The sequence below is a fragment of the Ylistrum balloti genome, unplaced genomic scaffold (genome assembly GCF_031769215.1).
Source record: "Ylistrum balloti isolate Yb309-2 unplaced genomic scaffold, AGI_CSIRO_Ybal_v1 Utg371196, whole genome shotgun sequence".
Taxonomy (NCBI): domain Eukaryota; kingdom Metazoa; phylum Mollusca; class Bivalvia; order Pectinida; family Pectinidae; genus Ylistrum; species Ylistrum balloti.
Window position 1 is genome coordinate 1,200,416 of NW_026782651.1, and position 21,370 is coordinate 1,221,785.

Genomic DNA, 21,370 nt, shown 5'->3' on the forward strand with positions numbered 1-21,370 from the left:
AAAATACTTTATATGGAAGTGTGCGAGTGTCATTTCAATTAAATACTTTATATGGAAATGTGCGTGTGTCATTTCAATTAAATACTTTATATGGAAGTGTGCGTGTGTCATTTCAATAAAAGATAAATATTTGCTATCAAGCAAAAGAGATAATTGTTTTTGCATCAAAGATAAATAAATCAAACTTTTCAAATATTTTTACTTCAACATGTATAAATCCATTTACAGACTCAAATTACAGAACACCTGCAGAATGATGTTGTATACCTGTGATAAAATTGTAACTCAATAAATACATACATGGTATTAATGTGCTGTTTTATGTGTTTCACACAATGAAATCTATTAAGTCTCTGTGGACAACTGAGGGAGACAGGTAAAGGCCTGTGGACAGTTGAGGAGAAGGGGGATAGAAACCTGTAGATAGTTACAGGAGAGGGGATACAGACCTGTGGACAGTTGAGGGGGAGGAGATACAGACCTGTGGACAGTTGATGGGGAGGAGATACAGACCTGTGGACAGTTGAGGGGGAGGGGATACAGACCTGTGGACAGTTGAGGGGGAGGAGATACAGACCTGTGGACAGTTGAGGGGGAGGAGATACAGACCTGTGGACAGTTGAGGGGGAGGAGATACAGGCCTGTGGACAGTTGAGGGGGAGGGGATACAGACCTGTAGACAGTTGAGGGGGAGGAGATACAGACCTGTGGACAGTTGAGGGGGAGGAGATACAGACCTGTGGACAGTTGAGGGGGAGGGGATACAGAACTGTGGACAGTGGAGGGGGAGGGAATACAAGCTTGTGCACAGTTGAGGAGGAGATACAGACCTTTGCACAGTGGAGGGGGAGGGGATACAGAACTGTGGACAGTGGAGGGGGAGGGAATACAAGCTTGTGCACAGTTGAGGAGGAGATACAGACCTTTGCACAGTTGAGGGGGAGGGGATACAGAACTGTGGACAGTGGAGGGGGAGGGGATATAGACCTGTGCACAGTTAAGGGCGAGGGGATACAGACCTGTGCACAGTGGAGGGGGAGGGGATACAAGCTTGTGCACAGTTGAGGGGGAGGGGATACAGAACTGTGGACAGTGGAGGGGAAGGAGATACAGACCTGTAGACAGTTGAGGGGGAGGGGATACAGACCTGTGGACAGTTGAGGGGGAGGAGATACAGAACTGTGGACAGTGGAGGGGGAGGGAATACAAGCTTGTGCACAGTTGAGGAGGAGATACAGACCTTTGCACAGTTGAGGGGGAGGGGATACAGAACTGTGGACAGTGGAGGGGGAGGGGATATAGACCTGTGCACAGTTGAGGGGGAGGAGATACAGAATGCAAACCTTATGAGGCAGAACTATAAATTTGTTGAAAGTGAAGCTAAAGCAGTAGATTTACTGTAAAATATCAGATCTTGGACACAAGTCTGAGAATATTTATTCTACTCAGTTTTTGCCATGGTCAAATGAGATATGATAAATGCAAACATCTTATGACTAGAAATTAGTGTGAGATTATGTTTATCATATAGCTGGGATACTTTAACAAGGAAGCACTGACAATTTCTCTGAGTGCGACGCTGACCAAACAACACAGCTGGGCACACCAGACATTTCTACATGAGAAACAAAACAATCTGACATTTTCTGTGTTGGAAACAGCATCTCTGTAAGCCTTGGTTTGTTTTGGTTGACAATGTTTGGAGTGTTTGGTGGACTCCTCTGTACAGAAAATGAGTTTTCTCAATGCATTTCCAGATAAACAGCCATGAAACCTGGTCATGGCAGTGGTTTTAGAGCACCTTCATTAGCTAGACTGTCCGCTGCCTCATTCCCAACAATACCTCTATGTCCAGGTACATGGATCTGGAAAGAAGTATACAATCAGAAACTAAAAAACATCATTCACAAATACAATGGTTACATAACTAACAAGTTCAATTTCCTTTTGTTATTTTTAAAATTTCCATACAACTGAAAATATTGAAATGAGAACTTCCACTAGAGTACTAACTTGATAAATGTACAAAGTTTCAAGTAATTATCTTAAACATTTTCTGAGCACTGGTCTGAAAAGTCATTTTGCTTGGACGCACTAAATTTTACATCTGCAAAAATGTGTTTCACTTGAGATAAAAATTAAAATTACCTGACGGGAACAAAAAAACCTGAAGAAAATTGGACAGTTCAAGTGAAAGTTACCAAACTTGATTACTTTCTTTCTAATTGGTATGTGGTTTGTTGAAGCAGGACTGGAAAGGACTACAATAAAACCATTATGTCTAAAACATACCCACTTAATTCTTATCCCAGCAGAAACCTGATTTAAATGCACAAAATCTTCTTTATTTTTAACAGGACCACCAGACGAAAGTTTCCAATTATTACTCAGCCAACCTGGCATCCATTGTGTAGCAGCTGAAACAAATGATGATTTCTTTGTATATCAAATCAAACATAAAGCAAGAGATTTCAAAGGGATCTTGGCACCCACCATCGTTTGATCTTTATTTGTTCTTTAAAAGTTGGATTTTTTCCCTTTTCTCTGATGATCTCCTCTGTTTTGCTCTTATTAATACAAAATTTAAACATTCCTTTGCAGAAATAACGACAAAAAAATCTGTAACTGTCGGGCAGACATTTTTCTGATCAACTATTAAACAGGAACAATTAGGGACTGAAGGGAACCTACAAATAAAATTTGAGAGCGATCCGTCCAGTACTTTTTGAGAGACAGTGATAACAAACTTTACTAGGCAAAATCCAAGAAGGCCGTCTGTCAGCCATTTTGTATTTCTGATCAATCCCAAAATCAAACAGACACAATTAGGGATCAAGGAAAGCATACACATGAAATTTGAGAAATATCTATGCTTTACTTCTCAAGAAAAACCATAACAAACTTTCGAAGTCAAGATCCAAGATGGCTGTCTGTCTACTATTTTGTTTTTTTTATCAGACCCCAAATTAGATGGGCACAACTAGAGGCCAAAAAGGAACCTATATATGAAATTTAAGAAAGATCCATCACATACTTCTCAATAAATAGCGATAACAAATATTGTTTGCGGATGAACAGACCATGGACCATGCATGCAGAGCGATTTGAGTAGCCCACCATGTGATGATGGCCAGTTAATAAAAAAAATCCGTTCCAGAAACTTTGTCACACACAAGAGGCTTCAATCCATCATTATGCAATTTACCATTGTTTACCTGAAACTTCTACGAAGGCTCTACTTCCTTTTGTTATTCATTACATATAACAAAGCCAAGGTTGTAGTTAACGCTGACAAGACTTTCTACTCGTACAAATCAGTGCGAGATATTTACCACTGATGGGGAACTGGCTATCTGTAAGACACAGTGTGAGATATTTATCACTGATTGGGAACTGGCTATCTGTAAGACACAGTGTGAGATATTTATCACTGATGGGGAACTGGCTATCTGTAAGACTACAGTGTGAGATATTTATCACTGATGGGGAACTGGCTATCTGTAAGACTACAGTGTGAGATATTTATCACTGATGGGGAACTGGCTATCTGTAAGACTACAGTGTGAGATATTTATCACTGATAGGGAACTGGCTATCTGTAAGACACAGTGTGAGATATTTACCACTGATGGGGAACTGGCTATCTGTAAGACTACAGTGTGAGATATTTATCACTGATGGGGAACTGGCTATCTGTAAGACACAGTGTGAGATATTTACTGATGGGGAACTGGCTATCACAGTGTGAGATGATGGGGAACTGGCTATCTTTAAGACACCAATATGAGATATTTACCACTGATGGGGAACTGGCTATCTGTAAGACTACAGTGTGAGATATTTATCACTGATGGGGAACTGGCTATCTGTAAGACTACAGTGTGAGATATTTATCACTGATGGGGAACTGGCTATCTGTAAGACTCCTCTTTGAGATATTTATCACTGTTGGGGCACTGGCTATCTGTTCGACTACACTGTGAGATATTTATCACTGATGGGGAACTGGCTATCACTGATATTTGGGGAACTGGCTATCTGTAAGACACAGTGTGAGATATTTACCACTGATGGGGAACTGGCTATCTGTAAGACTACAGTGTGAGATATTTATCACTGATGGGGAACTGGCTATCTGTAAGACTACAGTGTGAGATATTTATGTGAGATATTTATCACTGAGGGAACTGGGGAACAGTGTGAGATATTTACCACTGATGGGGAACTGGCTATCTGTAAGACTACAGTGTGAGATATTTATCACTGAGAGGGAACTGGCTATCTGTAAGACTACAGTGTGAGATATTTATCACTGATGGGGAACTGGCTATCTGTAAGACTACAGTGTGAGATATTTATCACTGATTGGGAACTGGCTATCTTTAAGACACCAATATGAGATATTTACCACTGATAGGGAACTGGCTATCTGTAAGACTACAGTGTGAGATATTTATCACTGATGGGGAACTGGCTATCTGTAAGACACAGTGTGAGATATTTACCACTGATGGGGAACTGGCTATCTGTAAGACTACAGTGTGAGATATTTATCACTGATGGGGAACTGGCTATCTGTATGACTCGAGTGTGAGATATTTACAACAGATTGGGAACTGGCTATCTGTAAGACTACAGTGTGAGATATTTATCACTGATGGGGAACTGGCTATCTGTAAGTGTGAGATATTTATCACTGAGAGGGAACTGGCTATCTGTAAGACAGTGTGAGATATTTACACTGATGGGGAACTGGCTAGATATTTATCACTGATGGGGAACTGGCTATCTGTAAGACTACAGTGTGAGATACTGGCTATCTGTAAGACACAGTGTGAGATATTTACCACTGATGGGGAACTGGCTATCTGTAAGACTACAGTGTGAGATATTTATCACTGATAGGGAACTGGCTATCTGTAAGACACAGTGTGAGATATTTATCACTGATGGGGAACTGGCTATCTGTAAGACACAGTGTGAGATATTTATCACTGATGGGGAACTGGCTATCTGTAAGACTACAGTGTGAGATATTTATCACTGATGGGGAACTGGCTATCTGTATGACTCTAGTATGAGATATTTACAACAGATGGGGAACTGGCTATCTGTAAGACTACAGTGTGAGATATTTATCACTGATGGGGAACTGGCTATCTGTAAGACACAGTGTGAGATATTTACCACTGATGGGGAACTGGCTATCTGTAAGACTACAGTGTGAGATATTTATCACTGATTGGGAACTGGCTATCTTTAAGACACCAATATGAGATATTTACCACTGAGAGGGAACTGGCTATCTGTAAGACTACAGTGTGAGATATTTATCACTGATGGGGAACTGGCTATCTGTAAGACTACAGTGTGAGATATTTATCACTGACTGGGAACTGGCTATCTTTAAGACACCAATATGAGATATTTACCACTGATAGGGAACTGGCTATCTGTAAGACTACAGTGTGAGATATTTATCACTGATGGGGAACTGGCTATCTGTAAGACTACAGTGTGAGATATTTATCACTGATGGGGAACTGGCTATCTGTATGACTCTAGTATGAGATATTTCACTGATGGGGAACTGGCTAACAGATGGGGAACTGTAAGACTACAGTGTGAGATATTTATCACTGATGGGGAACTGGCTATCTGTATGACACAGTGTGAGATATTTACCACTGATGGGGAACTGGCTATCTGTAAGACTACAGTGTGAGATATTTATCACTGATTGGGAACTGGCTATCTTTAAGACACCAATATGAGATATTTACCACTGAGAGGGAACTGGCTATCTGTAAGACTACAGTGTGAGATATTTATCACTGATGGGGAACTGGCTATCTGTAAGACTACAGTGTGAGATATTTATCACTGATTGGGAACTGGCTATCTTTAAGACACCAATATGAGATATTTACCACTGATAGGGAACTGGCTATCTGTAAGACTACAGTGTGAGATATTTATCACTGATGGGGAACTGGCTATCTGTAAGACTACAGTGTGAGATATTTATCACTGATAGGGAACTGGCTATCTGTAAGACACAGTGTGAGATATTTACCACTGATGGGGAACTGGTTATCTGTAAGACTACAGTGTGAGATATTTATCACTGATTGGGAACTGGCTATCTTTAAGACACCAATATGAGATATTTACCACTGATAGGGAACTGGCTATCTGTAAGACTACAGTGTGAGATATTTATCACTGATTGGGAATTGGCTATCTGTAAGACACAGTGTGAGATATTTTCCACTGATAGGGAACTGGCTATCTGTAAAACTCTCATGTGAGATATTTACCACTGATTAGGAACTGGCTATCAGTTTTAATGGTGATTGACTGTAAGCCTTGTGTCTTGGCCTGCTCAATGGCTCGACAAGCTGCCTGAAATAAACAATGAAATCAATTATTACTGTAGCAATATAACATCTCGGTTCTGTTTATAATGGGCTCGTTTCTACCCTTTTAGTTTATATATAGAAATAGGTATGAGCCTCTATATACAGCAGTAGGTATGAGCCTGTATATACAGAAATAGGTATGAGCCTTTATATACAGTAGTAGGTATGAGCCTTTATGTACAGCAGTAGATATGAGCCTTTATATACAGCAGTAGGTATGAACCTTTATATACAGAAATAGATATGAACCTTTATATACAGAAGTAGGTATGAGCCTGTATATACAGCAGTAGATATGAGCCTGTATATACAGCAGTAGGTATGAGCCTTTATATACAGAAATAGGTATGAACCTTTATATACAGAAATAGGTATGAGCCTTTATATACAGCAGTAGGTATGAGCCTGTATATACAGCGGTAGATATGAGCCTGTATATACAGCAGTTGGTATGAGCCTTTATATACAGAAATAGGTATGAACCTTTATATACAGAAATAGGTATGAGCCTTTATATACAGCAGTAGGTATGAGCCTGTATATACAGCAGTAGGTATGAGCCTTTATGTACAGAAGTAGGTATGAGCCTTTATGTACAGCAGTAGATATGAGCCTGTATATACAGCAGTAGGTATGAGCCTTTATGTACAGAAGTAAGTATAGGTATGAGCCTGTATATTTATGTATAGCAGTAGATATGAGCCTATATACAGCAGTAGGTATGAGCCATTATGTATATACAGAGCCTGTATATAGGTATGAGCCTGTATATACAGCAGTAGGTATGAGCTTTTATGTACAGCAGTAGGTATGAGCCTGTATATACAGCAGTAGGTATGAGCTTTTATATACAGCAGTAGGTATGAGCCTTTATATAGAGCAGTAGGTATGAGCCTTTTTATACAGCAGTAGGTATGAGCCTGTATATACAGCAGTAGGTATGAGCCTTTATATACAGAAATAGGTATGAACCTTTATATACAGCAGTTATGAGCCTTTATATACAGCAGTAGGTATGAGCCTTTATATACAGCAGTAGGTATGAGCCTTTATATACAGCAGTAGGTATGAGCCTTTATATACAGCAGTAGGTATGAGCCTTTATATACAGCAGTAGGTATGAGCCTTTATATACAGCAGTAGGTATGAGCCTTTATATACAGCAGTTAGGTATGAGCCTTTATATACAGAACCTTTATATACAGTAGGTATGAGCCTTTTATACAGCAGTAGGTATGAGCCTTTATATACAGAAATAGGTATGAACCTTTATATATATAGCCTTTATATACAGAAGTAGGTATGAGCCTTTATGTACAGCAGTAGATATGAGCCTGTATATACAGCAGTAGGTATGAGCCATTATGTACAGAAGTAGGTATGATCCTTTATGTACAGCAGTAGATATGAGCCTGTATATACAGCAGTAGGTATGAGCCTTTATGTACAGCAGTAGGTATGAGCCTTTATATACAGCAGTAGGTATGAGCCTTTATATACAGAAGTAGGTATGAGCCTTTATATACAGAATTAGGTATGAGCCTGTATATACAGCAGTAGGTATGAGCCTGTATATACAGCAGTAGGTATGAGCCTTTATGTACAGAAGTAGGTATGAGCCTTTATATACAGCAGTAGGTATATATGAGCCTTTATATACAGAAGTAGATATGAGCCTGTATATACAGCAGTATGAGCCTTTATATACATGATGAGCCTTTATATACAGAAGTAGGTATGAGCCTGTATATACAGCAGTAGGTATGAGCCTGTATATACAGCAGTAGGTATGAGCCTGTATTTATATACAGCAGTAGGTATGAGCCTTTTTATACAGCAGTAGGTATGAGCCTGTATATACAGCAGTAGGTATGAGCCTTTATATACAGAAATAGGTATGAACCTTTATATACAGAAATAGGTATGAGCCTTTATATACAGCAGTAGGTATGAGCCTGTATATACAGCGGTAGATATGAGCCTGTATATACAGCAGTTGGTATGAACCTTTATATACAGAAATAGGTATGAGCCTTTATATACAGAAGTAGGTATGAGCCTGTATATACAGCAGTAGGTATGAGCCTTTATGTACAGAAGTAGGTATGAGCCTTTATGTACAGCAGTAGATATGAGCCGGTATATACAGCAGTAGGTATGAGCCTTTATGTACAGAAGTAGGTATGAGCCTTTATGTACAGCAGTAGATATGAGCCTGTATATACAGCAGTAGATATGAGCCTTTATATACAGAAATAGGATGAGCCTTTATATACAGAAGTAGGTATGAGCCTGTATATACAGCAGTAGGTATGAGCCTTTATGTACAGAAGTAGGTATGAGCCTTTATGTACAGCAGTAGATATGAGCCTGTATATACAGCAGTAGGTATGAGCCTTTATGTACAGAAGTAGGTATGAGCCTTTATGTACAGCAGTAGATATGAGCCTGTATATACAGCAGTAGATATGAGCCTTTATATACAGAAATAGGTATGAGCCTTTATATACAGAAGTAGGTATGAGCCTGTATATACAGCAGTAGGTATGATCCTGTATATACAGCAGTAGGTATGAGCCTGTATATACAGCAGTAGGTATGAGCTTTTATATACAGCAGTAGGTATGAGCCTTTATATACAGCAGTAGGTATGAGCCTTTTTATACAGCAGTAGGTATGAGCCTGTATATACAGAAGTAGGTATGAGCCTTTATATACAGAAATAGGTATGAGCCTGTATATACAGCAGTAGGTATGAGCCTGTATATACAGCAGTAGGTATGAGCCTTTTTATACAGCAGTTGGTATGAGCCTTTATATACAGAAGTAGGTATGAGCCTTTATGTACAGCAGTAGGTATGAGATTGTATATACAGCAGTAGATATGAACCTGTATATACAGCAGTAGATATGAGCCTTTATATACAGAAATAGGTATGAGCCTTTATATACAGAAGTAGGTATGAGCCTGTATATACAGCAGTAGGTATGATCCTGTATATACAGCAGTAGGTATGAGCCTGTATATACAGCAGTAGGTATGAGCCTTTATATAGAGCAGTAGGTATGAGCCTTTTTATACAGCAGTAGGTATGAGCCTGTATATACAGAAGTAGGTATGAGCCTTTATATACAGAAATAGGTATGAGCCTGTATATACAGCAGTAGGTATGAGCCTTTATATACAGCAGTAGGTATGAGCCTTTATATACAGCAGTAGGTATGAGCCTTTTTATACAGCAGTTGGTATGAGCCTTTATATACAGAAGTAGGTATGAGCCTTTATGTACAGCAGTAGGTATGAGATTGTATATACAGCAGTAGGTATGAGCCTTTATATACAGCAGTAGGTATGAACCTGTATATACAGCAGTAGGTATGAGATTGTATATACAGCAGTAGGTATGAGCCTTTATATACAGCAGTATGTATGAGCCTTTATATACAGCAATAGGTATGAGCCTTTATATACAGTAGTTGGTATGAGCCTTTATATACAGAAGTAGGTATGAGCCTTTATATACAGCAGTAGGTATGAGCCTTTTTATACAGAAGTAGGTATGAGCCTTTTTATACAGCAGTAGGTATGAGCCTTTATATACAGCAGTAGGTATGTGCCTTTTTATACAGCAGTAGGTATGAGCCTTTATATACAGCAGTAGGTATGAGCCTTTATATACAGCAGTAGGTATGAGCCTTTATATGCAGCAGTAGGTATAAGTCTGTATATACAGCAGTAGATATGAGTCTGTATATACAGCAGTAGGTATGAGTCTGTATATACAACAGTAGGTATGAGCCTTTATATGCAGCAGTAGGTATAAGTCTGTATATACAGCAGTTGGTATGAGCCTTTATATACAGAAGTAGGTATGAGCCTTTATGTACAGCAGTAGGTATGAGATTGTATATACAGCAGTAGGTATGAGCCTTTATATACAGCAGTAGGTATGAGCCATCTGATCTCACAGTAAATAAACACTAAGAATATGAACCCATTGTTCACCATAAAAAACATTAAAGAGAAGTAATAATCTTACGTGGATTTCAGCTCTATTGTTGGTCTGTCTCCCTGGGAGGCGCTCACTCACATTCCTGAAAATATTCTGCAATGTTATCTGACCAAGAAACCATATGTAATATCTGGAGATAAGCCTGCAGGTTGCTATCATAACTTCTTTATCTAAAATAGGAACAGGCTTATTACAGGATAATTAAACTGATTCTTTTGAAATTTTATATTTTATAAACAAGAGGTCCATAGGGTCTGTATTGCTATCTTTGCTTAGTGCTTTACTTTACTGAAATTGCTTCCTTTACATTAATGGAAAAGCATTTTAAAGACTTGTATGTATATCCCCTATTAGGCCCCTCCCTTTTGCCCTAAGGAGAGTCAAATGCACCATTTATACACAATTGAGCTCTTTTCACTTAAGGATGTTTCAGATCAAATTTCGACAAAATTAAATCGTTCCAACAGAAGAAGGATTTCAAAAAACTTACTCAATTTGCCCCATTGGGCCCCACCCCTCCCATCAAAGGAGACGAGACCCATCCTATTTACAAAATTGATTTCCCTTCACCCAAGCATGCTTCAGACCAAACTGTGACAGAAGTCAAGTGTTCCTAGAGAAGACGAAGGATTTAAAAGATATTTTGTTCTATTTCCCCTATTGGGTCCCCAGCCCCTCATGCTGAAGGAGGAGCTAAGACCCACCGTTTACACAAAATTAATTTCCGTTTATCCAAGCATGCTTCAAACCAAACTGGGACAGAATCTAGGTGTTCCTACAAAACTAATTCATCTTCATCTAAAGCTACTTCAAAATTAATTTGGGCAAAAATCCAGTCATTTCTACAGAATGAGTAGAATTTTTAAGAATTTGCTCTATTTCCCCGATAAGGCCCTGCCCCTCCCTCCCCTGGGAGCCAGGACCCACCATTTATACAAGACTAATTCCCCTTCATCAAATGACATTGTCCACTGAAAGGCCAAAAGGCCATAATAGTGGAAGTAAAACCTGTTAAATGAAAATATTGGCCCTAAGGCTTCTGGGGGCTGAGTCCAACCATTTATACAAAGTTTGTTTCCCCTCCCCAATGGATGCTTCTGACCAAATTAGTCAAAATCTGCTCTGTCATTCATGACTAGTAGCAATTTGTCTGACCAGTTGAGCTAAAATCCAACAATAAGTCAAAACATTCCATGAGCCATTAAATTGGAAATCTAATCTTAACAGTAGATTAATGTTTTATGTGATTTATTTCTTGACTAAGTTATATCTTACAGCTGGGCCTCAATTATATGAACAATGACTTTAACACAATTCTACTTTTTCGGCATCAATAACATGAATATTGACCATCATTGTTACTTTAAAGTCATTTGGCCATAAGTAGATAAATACTGACCCCATCATTGTCTACCTAAGGTCTTTGATCACAATAATGATTTGCCACTGATTTGCCCAACTAGGGTCATCTGGATCCCAGTTCATAAACATTGACCCCTGATATCCATACCTAGGGTCGTCGGGATCCCAGTTCACAAACATTGACCCCTGATTTACATACCTAGGGTCGTCTGGGCCCCCAAGTACATAAACATTGACTACTGATTTACATACCAAGGGTCGTCTGGATCCCAGTACATAAACATTGACTACTGATTTACATACCTAGGGGTCGTCTGGGCCCCAGTACATAAACATTGACCCCCGATTTACATACCTAGGGTCGTCTGGGCCCCGGTACATAAACATTGACCCCTGATTTACATACCTAGGGTCGTCTGGGCCCCCAAGTACATAAACATTGACTACTGATTTACATACCAAGGGTCGTCTGGACCCCAGTACATAAACATTGACCCCTGATTTACATACCTAGGGTCGTCTGGATCCCAGTTCATAAACATTGACCCCTGATTTACATACCTAGGGTCGTCTGGATCCCAGTTCATAAACATTGACCCCTGATTTCCATACCTTGGGTCGTCTGGGCCCCAGTACATAAACATTGACCCCCGATTTACATACCTAGGGTCATCTGGATCCCAGTTCATAAACATTGACCCCTGATTTCCATACCTAGGGTCGTCTGGGCCCCAGTACATAAACATTGACCCCCGATTTACATACCTAGGGTCGTCTGGGCCCCAGTACAGAAACATTGACTACTGATTTACATACCAAGGGTCGTCTGGGCCCCAGTACATAAACATTGACCCCTGATTTACATACCTAGGGTCGTCTGGACCCCAGTTCATAAACATTGACCCCTGATTTACATACCTAGGGTCGTCTGGGCCCCAGTACATAAACATTGACCCCTGATTTCCATACCTTGGGTCGTCTGGGCCCCAGTACATAAACATTGACCCCCGATTTACATACCTAGGGTCGTCTGGGCCCCCAAATACATAAACATTGACTACTGATTTACATACCAAGGGTCGTCTGGACCCCAGTACATAAACATTGACCCCTGATTTACATACCTAGGGTCGTCTGGATCCTAGTTCATAAACATTGACCCCTGATTTACATACCTAGGGTCGTCTGGACCCCAGTACATAAACATTGACCCCTGATTTACATACCTAGGGTCGTCTGGACCCCAGTACATAAACATTGACCCCTGATTTACATACCTATGGTCGTTTGGGCCCCAGTACATAAACATTGACCCCCGATTTACATACCTAGGGTCGTCTGGACCCCAGTACACTCCGATACCAGCCTGAGCACCCCTTTGTCCATTGTTAAAACAGCCACCATCTGTATACACCACTACACCATTATCTTGTCCTGGAGGAAACAAAGTCACATCTAAAGTCAGAAGACACTATTGTACAAAAAAAAACATCAGAGAATCACATCAATATCTAACACATTCAGAAGTTGTACATAATTCTGAACTGGATTTGGTGATTGCAATTGGTTGGTGAGGACAAAGTGTTCCAGTTGCTCAGTGCACAGAGCATGCTTATATTACTGAGCCATGGTTTATCACAATGGAGACTGTGGTTTGAATCCTGTTGGAGGCATTCTGCATTCTTGTTCTGTTACATTATTACAAGATTTTAGCTGATTTTTTTCACATATTTCATATCTGAAGCAAATCTTTTCGACAATAGTACTGAAATGTTTGCTAATTATTAAATCTTCTCGGGCAACTGTCAACAGAACAAGAGGCACAGAGGGCCTGTACATATTACTCACATTGACTTTAAAGCAAAACATATGAAAATAATCATTAATTAAACAGAGTTTTAGAGTTCATGATACAATTAATACTGAATGCACTTGATACTCTAATTAACAAGAAGAGGTATTTCAGATCATTTATTGAGGAAAATCTGTAGCACTCCATCTCAGATATCAGGCCCTTTCGTTTAGGCCAAGGTCATGATCATGAGGAACTTTAATATCTCTCAATACCAGGTACTATCTGACTGTGGGTCTCATGCAATTTGAGGTGATTATAAAATGTTTAAACATGTTTTAACTCTGCAACCTTGGAAATAGTAAAAGCCATCTTTGAGAGGAAACTTTATAGTACTCCATTACATCTGACCCTGGTAACCTTGAAAATAAGTCAAAGTCATTCATATAACAAAATGTATTACATACCACTCAAAATACATCCCCACCAATTATTAGTTCCCAGTAAGAAATACATTCTAGATGATGAAATTAAAGGGAGGAACCTATGCATGGATCACACAGATAGACCCTTCATCATAACATAAGCTTACCAACGCTTAATACCAGTTAAGCTAAAAACAGGTCTACTGAAATGTAATGAGTATATTACATTTTTATTTTATTACCAAGGGAAAACTTTGATTTGGTAGGAAACATTGAAATGGGGGAAAATTACCTACACCAGTAAAAATTTTACGATGGGGAACCATTTACTCTTGTTCATTCTTTTCCACTGTAATTTTCTACCAAATAATAAGGTTCTGAGTTCATTAACCCAGTATTTACATTATCCCCCTACCATCCCATCACAAGACAGCCTCAGTAATAATGAGACTATGGCTGCAGCTGGTTCCACTGCTTTGTGTTTTGTTAATATAACCAGATACCAAGTTAATATTGCCCAAAACTTTCTAGATAATGGAGACAAAGAAAATAAAGTATATTCTGATTATAATTTGATATACAAGGTGCCCTTCTGACACATCTTCCAGAAAACCTAGTAGGTTTCGTAAGATTTACTAGTGGTTCACTAGTCAACTATAACAACAGAAAATATTTTGTTGTTTAAACATCTCTACTTTACAATAAACTACTTCACACATTTTCTTTAACGCCCAATTACATTTACTAATAAATAAGATCATGCTCGGCCATCATCATGTTCAATTCTGTAGACAAATATACTGCCTATTTTGTTTACATCAACAAGGGACAACGTTACCTGTATCATTTTCGTTTCTGTTTCTTGTATGGAATGACCTTGACCATGTACTGGATGGCTTGGAATGTACACCTCTTGACTTTGCACCATTTGACCTTTGATTTGTGTCCCCTGACCTTGGATTCTGCATATACACAGTTTTTTTGTACTCAATCTTAAATACGTTTTTCATGTCTCCATTAAACTCTGCATCATCTGAATAAACAGAATCATTATATAAATCAAACATATACTATAGTAATAAGTAATACAGAAGTGTATATACAAACAACAATGAATAAACACAGTCATTATAAATATCAAACATATACTATAGTAATAAGTAATACAGAAGAGTATATACAAACAACAATGGACCCTGCACACAATCTGTTCTGTTAATTTTGTGATTCTAACAGGTTTATAAAAGATACAAACAACACAGGAGTTCGGGCAGCTGTGACACAGACATAGGTTACAATCCAAATTATTTCTGTGACATTTGCAATCATCAAATTTCACAACATAAGATAAACTGAGAGTAGAAAGCAATGACCTTCAACTTTATGGAATTAATGAAATAACATTTATGTGTAATATGCCTAAATGTGCAATGCAGTCGTTAACTTTGAATATTGGACCATCCGTCTTCACATTTTCTGAGATTTTTAACTAATGTAGACTTCATTAGGCTGCCATGAATTAGGGTACCCTAATGTACACAAAGTTGAAATAACAACAGTTGTCAGACCAATCCTTGATGTCATGTGTGCCCTCCCTGCACAGCTATGAACATATCTTATTTTAATTTCTAATCAATAGGGACAATGTTGTGGGTCACAAGAAAGTCCCTACAAACTCTTACAATGTGTGGTCTAGTGTTATCATGCTGAAAGGTCAAATCATACCTTATAATGAAAGGCACAACATAACGCCTCAGGATCTCATCTTGATAGCATACAGCTGTTATATTCCAGTTAAAGGTGTCTGTAAACCATGGGGAAATTCCTCCCCAAACCATAACTGATCCATACATGTATGTCAATGAAAGTTTTTGTGTGTATGCATGTCTCATTAGGTAAGTATAAGTTCACTTTCACCGAAGTCCTACTTTGGCACCACACATCACATGACCTTGTTTCGCACTCAACATGAGCATATTCAGCATAGCAAACTCAAGGTGGCTGTGAGCATGTTGTTCTCTGTGTGCACCAAGGGAGATGTACAAGACCTGTGGGCTACATACAATATTATTGCCCCGTTTTAGACTGAAATATGGACAAGAGGCCCACGGGCCTAAATGGTCAGCTGACTGAACTAACATATGATTCTTCCATCTATGAAGTGTATTAGATTCTACCCTGTTTTGAGGTAAGTTTTGAAATTTCAGTTGATTTATCCATTTTGGCTATGCCCATCAGCTCCTGGGGGTCAGCCGGGGTCAATTTGGGCATTTCATCAAGAAGTCATCATTCACTCAAAATTCTAACCAAGTTGGAAATATTTTCAATGGAAATTAAACTAATTATGCTCAAAAATCTAGTCTAGCCATATTAAAGCACCTTAAGACCCTTCTATCCACAACGAGTATTTGATTCTACAATATTTGGGTATTGAGAAGAAGATATTAGAAATTTAAGTAACTTCGCCCCTTTTTGACCCTACCCTTCAGGCCTCTAGGGGGTTGGGACCACATGATTTACCAATTTACTTAACCTTTGGCCATGGAAAGTCACTGCCAAGTTTCATTGAAATTACTTCAGGAGTTTTCGAAAAATCAAAAATGTAAAAAGTTTACAGACGGACACTGTACGCTGGACGCTGGATGCCAGAAAAAAGGGTATCTAAAAATTTGTGGCCAAAATTCTGACGCAGAGTTATGCTTCATATTGATAAGAGGCTGTTGGAGTCTAGTACACCACATGTCGCTCTAGTGTACACACAGAAATCTAGCATGCTAAAAGTCACTTCAGGAGTCTAGTCGGGTGGTGCAGTGGTAATGTTCTCCCCTTTCACCTAGCCGGCTGGTGTTCCATTTCCTGATTAGACGTAAAAAGGTAAGGGGTCACCTGCCCGACCACGTGGGTTTTCCCTGGGTACTCCAGTTTCCTTCCACAATAAGACCCCTTGCATGCTTACATCTGGGCCAACAAAAGTGATTAGTATAAGTTGAAATAACTAATTTCGTAACTGTTGTAAATAAAATAAAGTTGATATTTTTTAATCTAATACACTTCATGCCCTTTGATGTACAAACGGGAATCTAGTACACTAAACGTCACATTAGTGTACACACAGGAATCTAGTACACTACACGTCACATTAGTGTACACACTGGAAACTAGTACACTACACATCACATTAGTGTACACACCGGAAACTAGTACACTACACATTGCTTTAGGAATCTAGATGGGTGTTACAGTGGTAATGCAATCTAGTACACTGCATGTCTTTTTAGTGTATATATCTGAACCTAGTAAACTAATCAATGCTTCAGTGTGCTTACAAAAATTCATTAGCACAATAGGGGGCCACATGGCCCATCATATGAAAAAAGAGAAAGATCATCAGACATGACATAACAATGGGGGACATAGCTGTTTCTTCCTACATAAAATCCCTCTTGCTCTTCCTTTTGTGCAAGCAAGGTTAACTATTGCATGAAGTATCCCACTATGCCTCGGTCCAATCTGGTACCTAATGCTGTTAGGTTACTAGATTTACCCACAAATGCCATTTTATACTCTGATTATGAGCTTATATGTTGACCCTGGTGTTTGTGAAATGATTTCATTACTTTTGTATGAAATCTAATTTTTTCTAGTGATACTTCAAACTTACTAAATCCATCAGTGTTATTTGATACAGAAACTTTCTGCACTGGCTGACGATGACTAGAGGCTGCAGGAGTGTGACCCATGTTATTGGTGGCTGTAGACTTATGATATCGGTTCTGTGGCTGAGTGTTATAAACCTTTGTTGAGGAGCAATGTCCAGGCTCACTTTCTGTATCATTTACAAAATCATTGGCCTCCGTTTCAGAGTTGAACTTCTTGTATCGCGCCTTTGGGAAACCGTTGACTTGTTTCTTACATTCATCCCTAGAATCACAAAACATGGTGAAGTTGTATCAAATTACAAATGTATTACCATAAAAATGCCTATCTACATCTATCAGATTTTCAGAAGGATAACCAACAAATGAGAAGGAGACCCATCCCAAATGTCCACAGAGACCCACACCAAATGTCCACAGAGACCCACACCAAATGTCCACAGAGACCCACACCAAATGTCCACAGAGACCCATACCAAACATGCACAGACACCCACACCAAATGTCCACAGAGACCCATACCAAACATCCACAGAGACCCACACCAAACATGCACAGACACCCATACCAAACATGCACAGACACCCACACCAAACATCCACAGAGACCCACACCAAACATGCACAGACACCCATACCAAACATGCACAGACACCCACACCAAACATCCACAGAGACCCACACCAAACATGCACAGACACCCACACCAAACATGCACAGACACCCATACCAAATGTCCACAGACACCCATACCAAACATCCACAGACACCCATACCAAACATCCACAGAGACCCATACCAAATGTACACAGACACCCATACCAAACATCCAGACACCCATACCAAACATCCACAGAAACCCATCCCAAATGTCCACAGACACCCATACAAAATATCCACAGAGACCCACACCAAACATGCACAGACACCCACACCAAACATGCACAGACACCCATACCAAACATGCACAGACACCCACACCAAACATCCACAGAGACCCACACCAAATGTCCACAGACACCCATACCAAACATGCACAGACACCCACACCAAACGTCCACAGAGACCCACACCAAATGTCCACAGAGACCCACACCAAATGTCCACAGACACCCATACCAAACATGCACAGACACCCACACCAAACGTCCACAGAGACCCACACCAAATGTCCACAGAGACCCATACCAAACATACACAGAGACCCATACAAAATATCCACAGACACCCACACCAAACATCCACAGAGATCCACATCAAACATCCACAGACATCCACACCAAACACCCAGAGACACCTATACCAAACATACACAGAGACCCATACAAAATATCCACAGAAACCCACACCAAACATCCACAAAGACCCACACCAAATGTCCACAGAGACCCACACCAAATGTCCACAGAGACCCATACCAAACATGCACAGACACCCACACCAAACATCCACAGAAACCCATCCCAAATGTCCACAGAGACCAATTCCAAACATGCACAGATACCCATACCAAACATCCACAGAGACCCACACCAAATGTCCACAGACACCCATACCAAACATACACAGACACCCATACCAAATGTACACAGAGACCCATACCAAACATCCACAGAGACCCACACCAAATGTCCACAGACACCCATACCAAACATACACAGAGACCCATACAAAATATCCACAGAGACCCACACCAAACATCCACAGACACCCACACCAAATGTCCACAGAGACCCATACCAAATATCCAAGACACCCATACCAAACATCCACAGAGACCAAATGACACATAAACTCAATTTCATCCACAACAAATCAGCCTCTTAGATTTCTCAAACAAAATTTGAAAATAAAATCTCAGTGCATAAAAGATCATGCATACAGAACAATGGTCCATATTCAAAATTAGAAAACTGTTCTTCTGTCTGGTATCCTTACTCTCTTAACCATATCAACCAACTAGAATACGTACAACACTTTGCTTCACATTTCATCTGTGACTGGTATCACAATAGCAGTTAAGTCTCAGACATGCTTGACAACATGAGCAATAAGGCACAAAGAGAAACTTACATTATGTACTCCTCATGAAATAACAATACCAAGAGTTAAGGACAAAGGACTACCAACACAGTATGGCCAACTCACCTGAAACCCCCCCCCTCCCAATCCATTATTTACAGTAGCCAGAATAACTGATTTGTTTGATCCTTCTGATTTTCAAATACCCCATGTTTTTCTTTCAAGGCAACTTGCTTTGGAACACCTCAAGAGCTACCCATGCTTGACAACTTAAAATGGCCACCCTAACAGCTCTGCAGACTGTAATGCCAACTTATTCTTGTCTTCAAAATCATACATAACCTGTGTCTCTACCCTCAAAACATCCTCATCCTTGCCTATTTTAAAACTCATTCCCGCCAATACAATAATCTCTCCTGTAGACAAATGGAAACAAGCAAAGATTCCTCTAAATTCTCATTCTATCCATGGTATTTTGACCCCAGTTCATTTTCCCATGTTTCATAATACCTTGCTTCACTGTTAACATACATATCCAGCACCTTCTTCAACAATTAAGCTTCATTATCTCCTTATTAGAAGTTGTTAAAGGAAAATAAACTATTTCATAACACCAATATGTCTAATTCCCAAAACACAAAAGGGGTTTGTAAGTTTATGTTCACGTTGCGTAAAAAGTTTTATATAGTATCTTAACTTCGGTTAAATTTTTTTCAAATCAAGCTATCATTATTCTAGTATTACACTATTTCGAAAGTTGACTTCTAGATAAACGTTACCTACAAAAATGTACTGTAAAAGAAGCATTTGAAATAGTTTTCTTCACTGTCTTACGAACAACAGATGTTTTACCATGTCTTATAAATGCCGGGAATCCGTCCCCTCCGAACTGCATAGTACGGCATTGTAATCCAACGAAAGAACAAGCTCATGTGAACAAAACTCACGTTTTACCTCGTGTATTTCTACTTTCGATTCAATGTTAGTGGTGTGCCACCTAGCGGAACTAGCTTTGATCAACTTCCGGTTTAATCCTCTTCTTCCGTCGCCGCCATTGCCAAGGTTCGCACACAAGACACATGATATTAAAAGTCCGATTTTCATCACAATAATACAGTTTTGTTACATTAAATTGATATATGTTGTATATTAATACTTACTCTTAGCTGATACCCGTTTTCCTTCCACTGATGAGGCATGAGATTCCTGATTATTATGGATTGAGTTGTGATGGACACTGCTATGACATTTTGGTGTATATAAGCAGATCTTTTTATGGGATGCTCACTCTTTCCCACACATATAAACGGACTATTACTCGATAGTTACTGATTCTATATAAATTAGTTTATTCGTACAAACTGGTTCCTTGTATGTTTAATGGGTGAGCTCCATGTAGCAATTCGTACTTCAACAAAAGATGCATACTAGGATCTATTACGTATAAAACTCCCGTACGAGGGGCATATTACCAATTCACATATATAAACTTATTTATTGTAACGTGTATCCATGGCTTAGGTAGGACTTATGCTATATATTCTGGTTTAAGAATCGGCTCAAAACTTCGGACTTGTTTGTTTATGCAGGGAAGATTCGTCGGCACTGTAAACGCAAGTCTTAGTCTAAGGTCGTCAGATATAAAAATGATATTATTGATTTTGCACAGGTTTTTTTCA

General features: G+C 39.3%; 1 protein-coding gene across 1 annotated transcript; it reads right to left on the bottom strand.

The window, feature by feature from the left end:
* Positions 1 to 182: 182 nt before the first annotated feature.
* On the bottom strand, positions 183 to 20,650 carry LOC132561358 (ribonuclease H1-like). The gene is made up of 8 exons (XM_060226083.1): positions 20,544 to 20,650; positions 17,676 to 17,935; positions 14,853 to 15,047; positions 13,126 to 13,231; positions 10,463 to 10,517; positions 6,321 to 6,405; positions 2,293 to 2,417; positions 183 to 1,865 (listed from the first exon to the last, which is right to left on the bottom strand). The coding sequence occupies exons 1-8, from the start codon at positions 20,621 to 20,623 to the stop codon at positions 1,779 to 1,781; spliced, it is 993 nt and encodes a 330-aa protein (XP_060082066.1). The 5' UTR covers positions 20,624 to 20,650; the 3' UTR covers positions 183 to 1,778.
* Between the last annotated feature and the right edge of the window lie 720 nt (positions 20,651 to 21,370).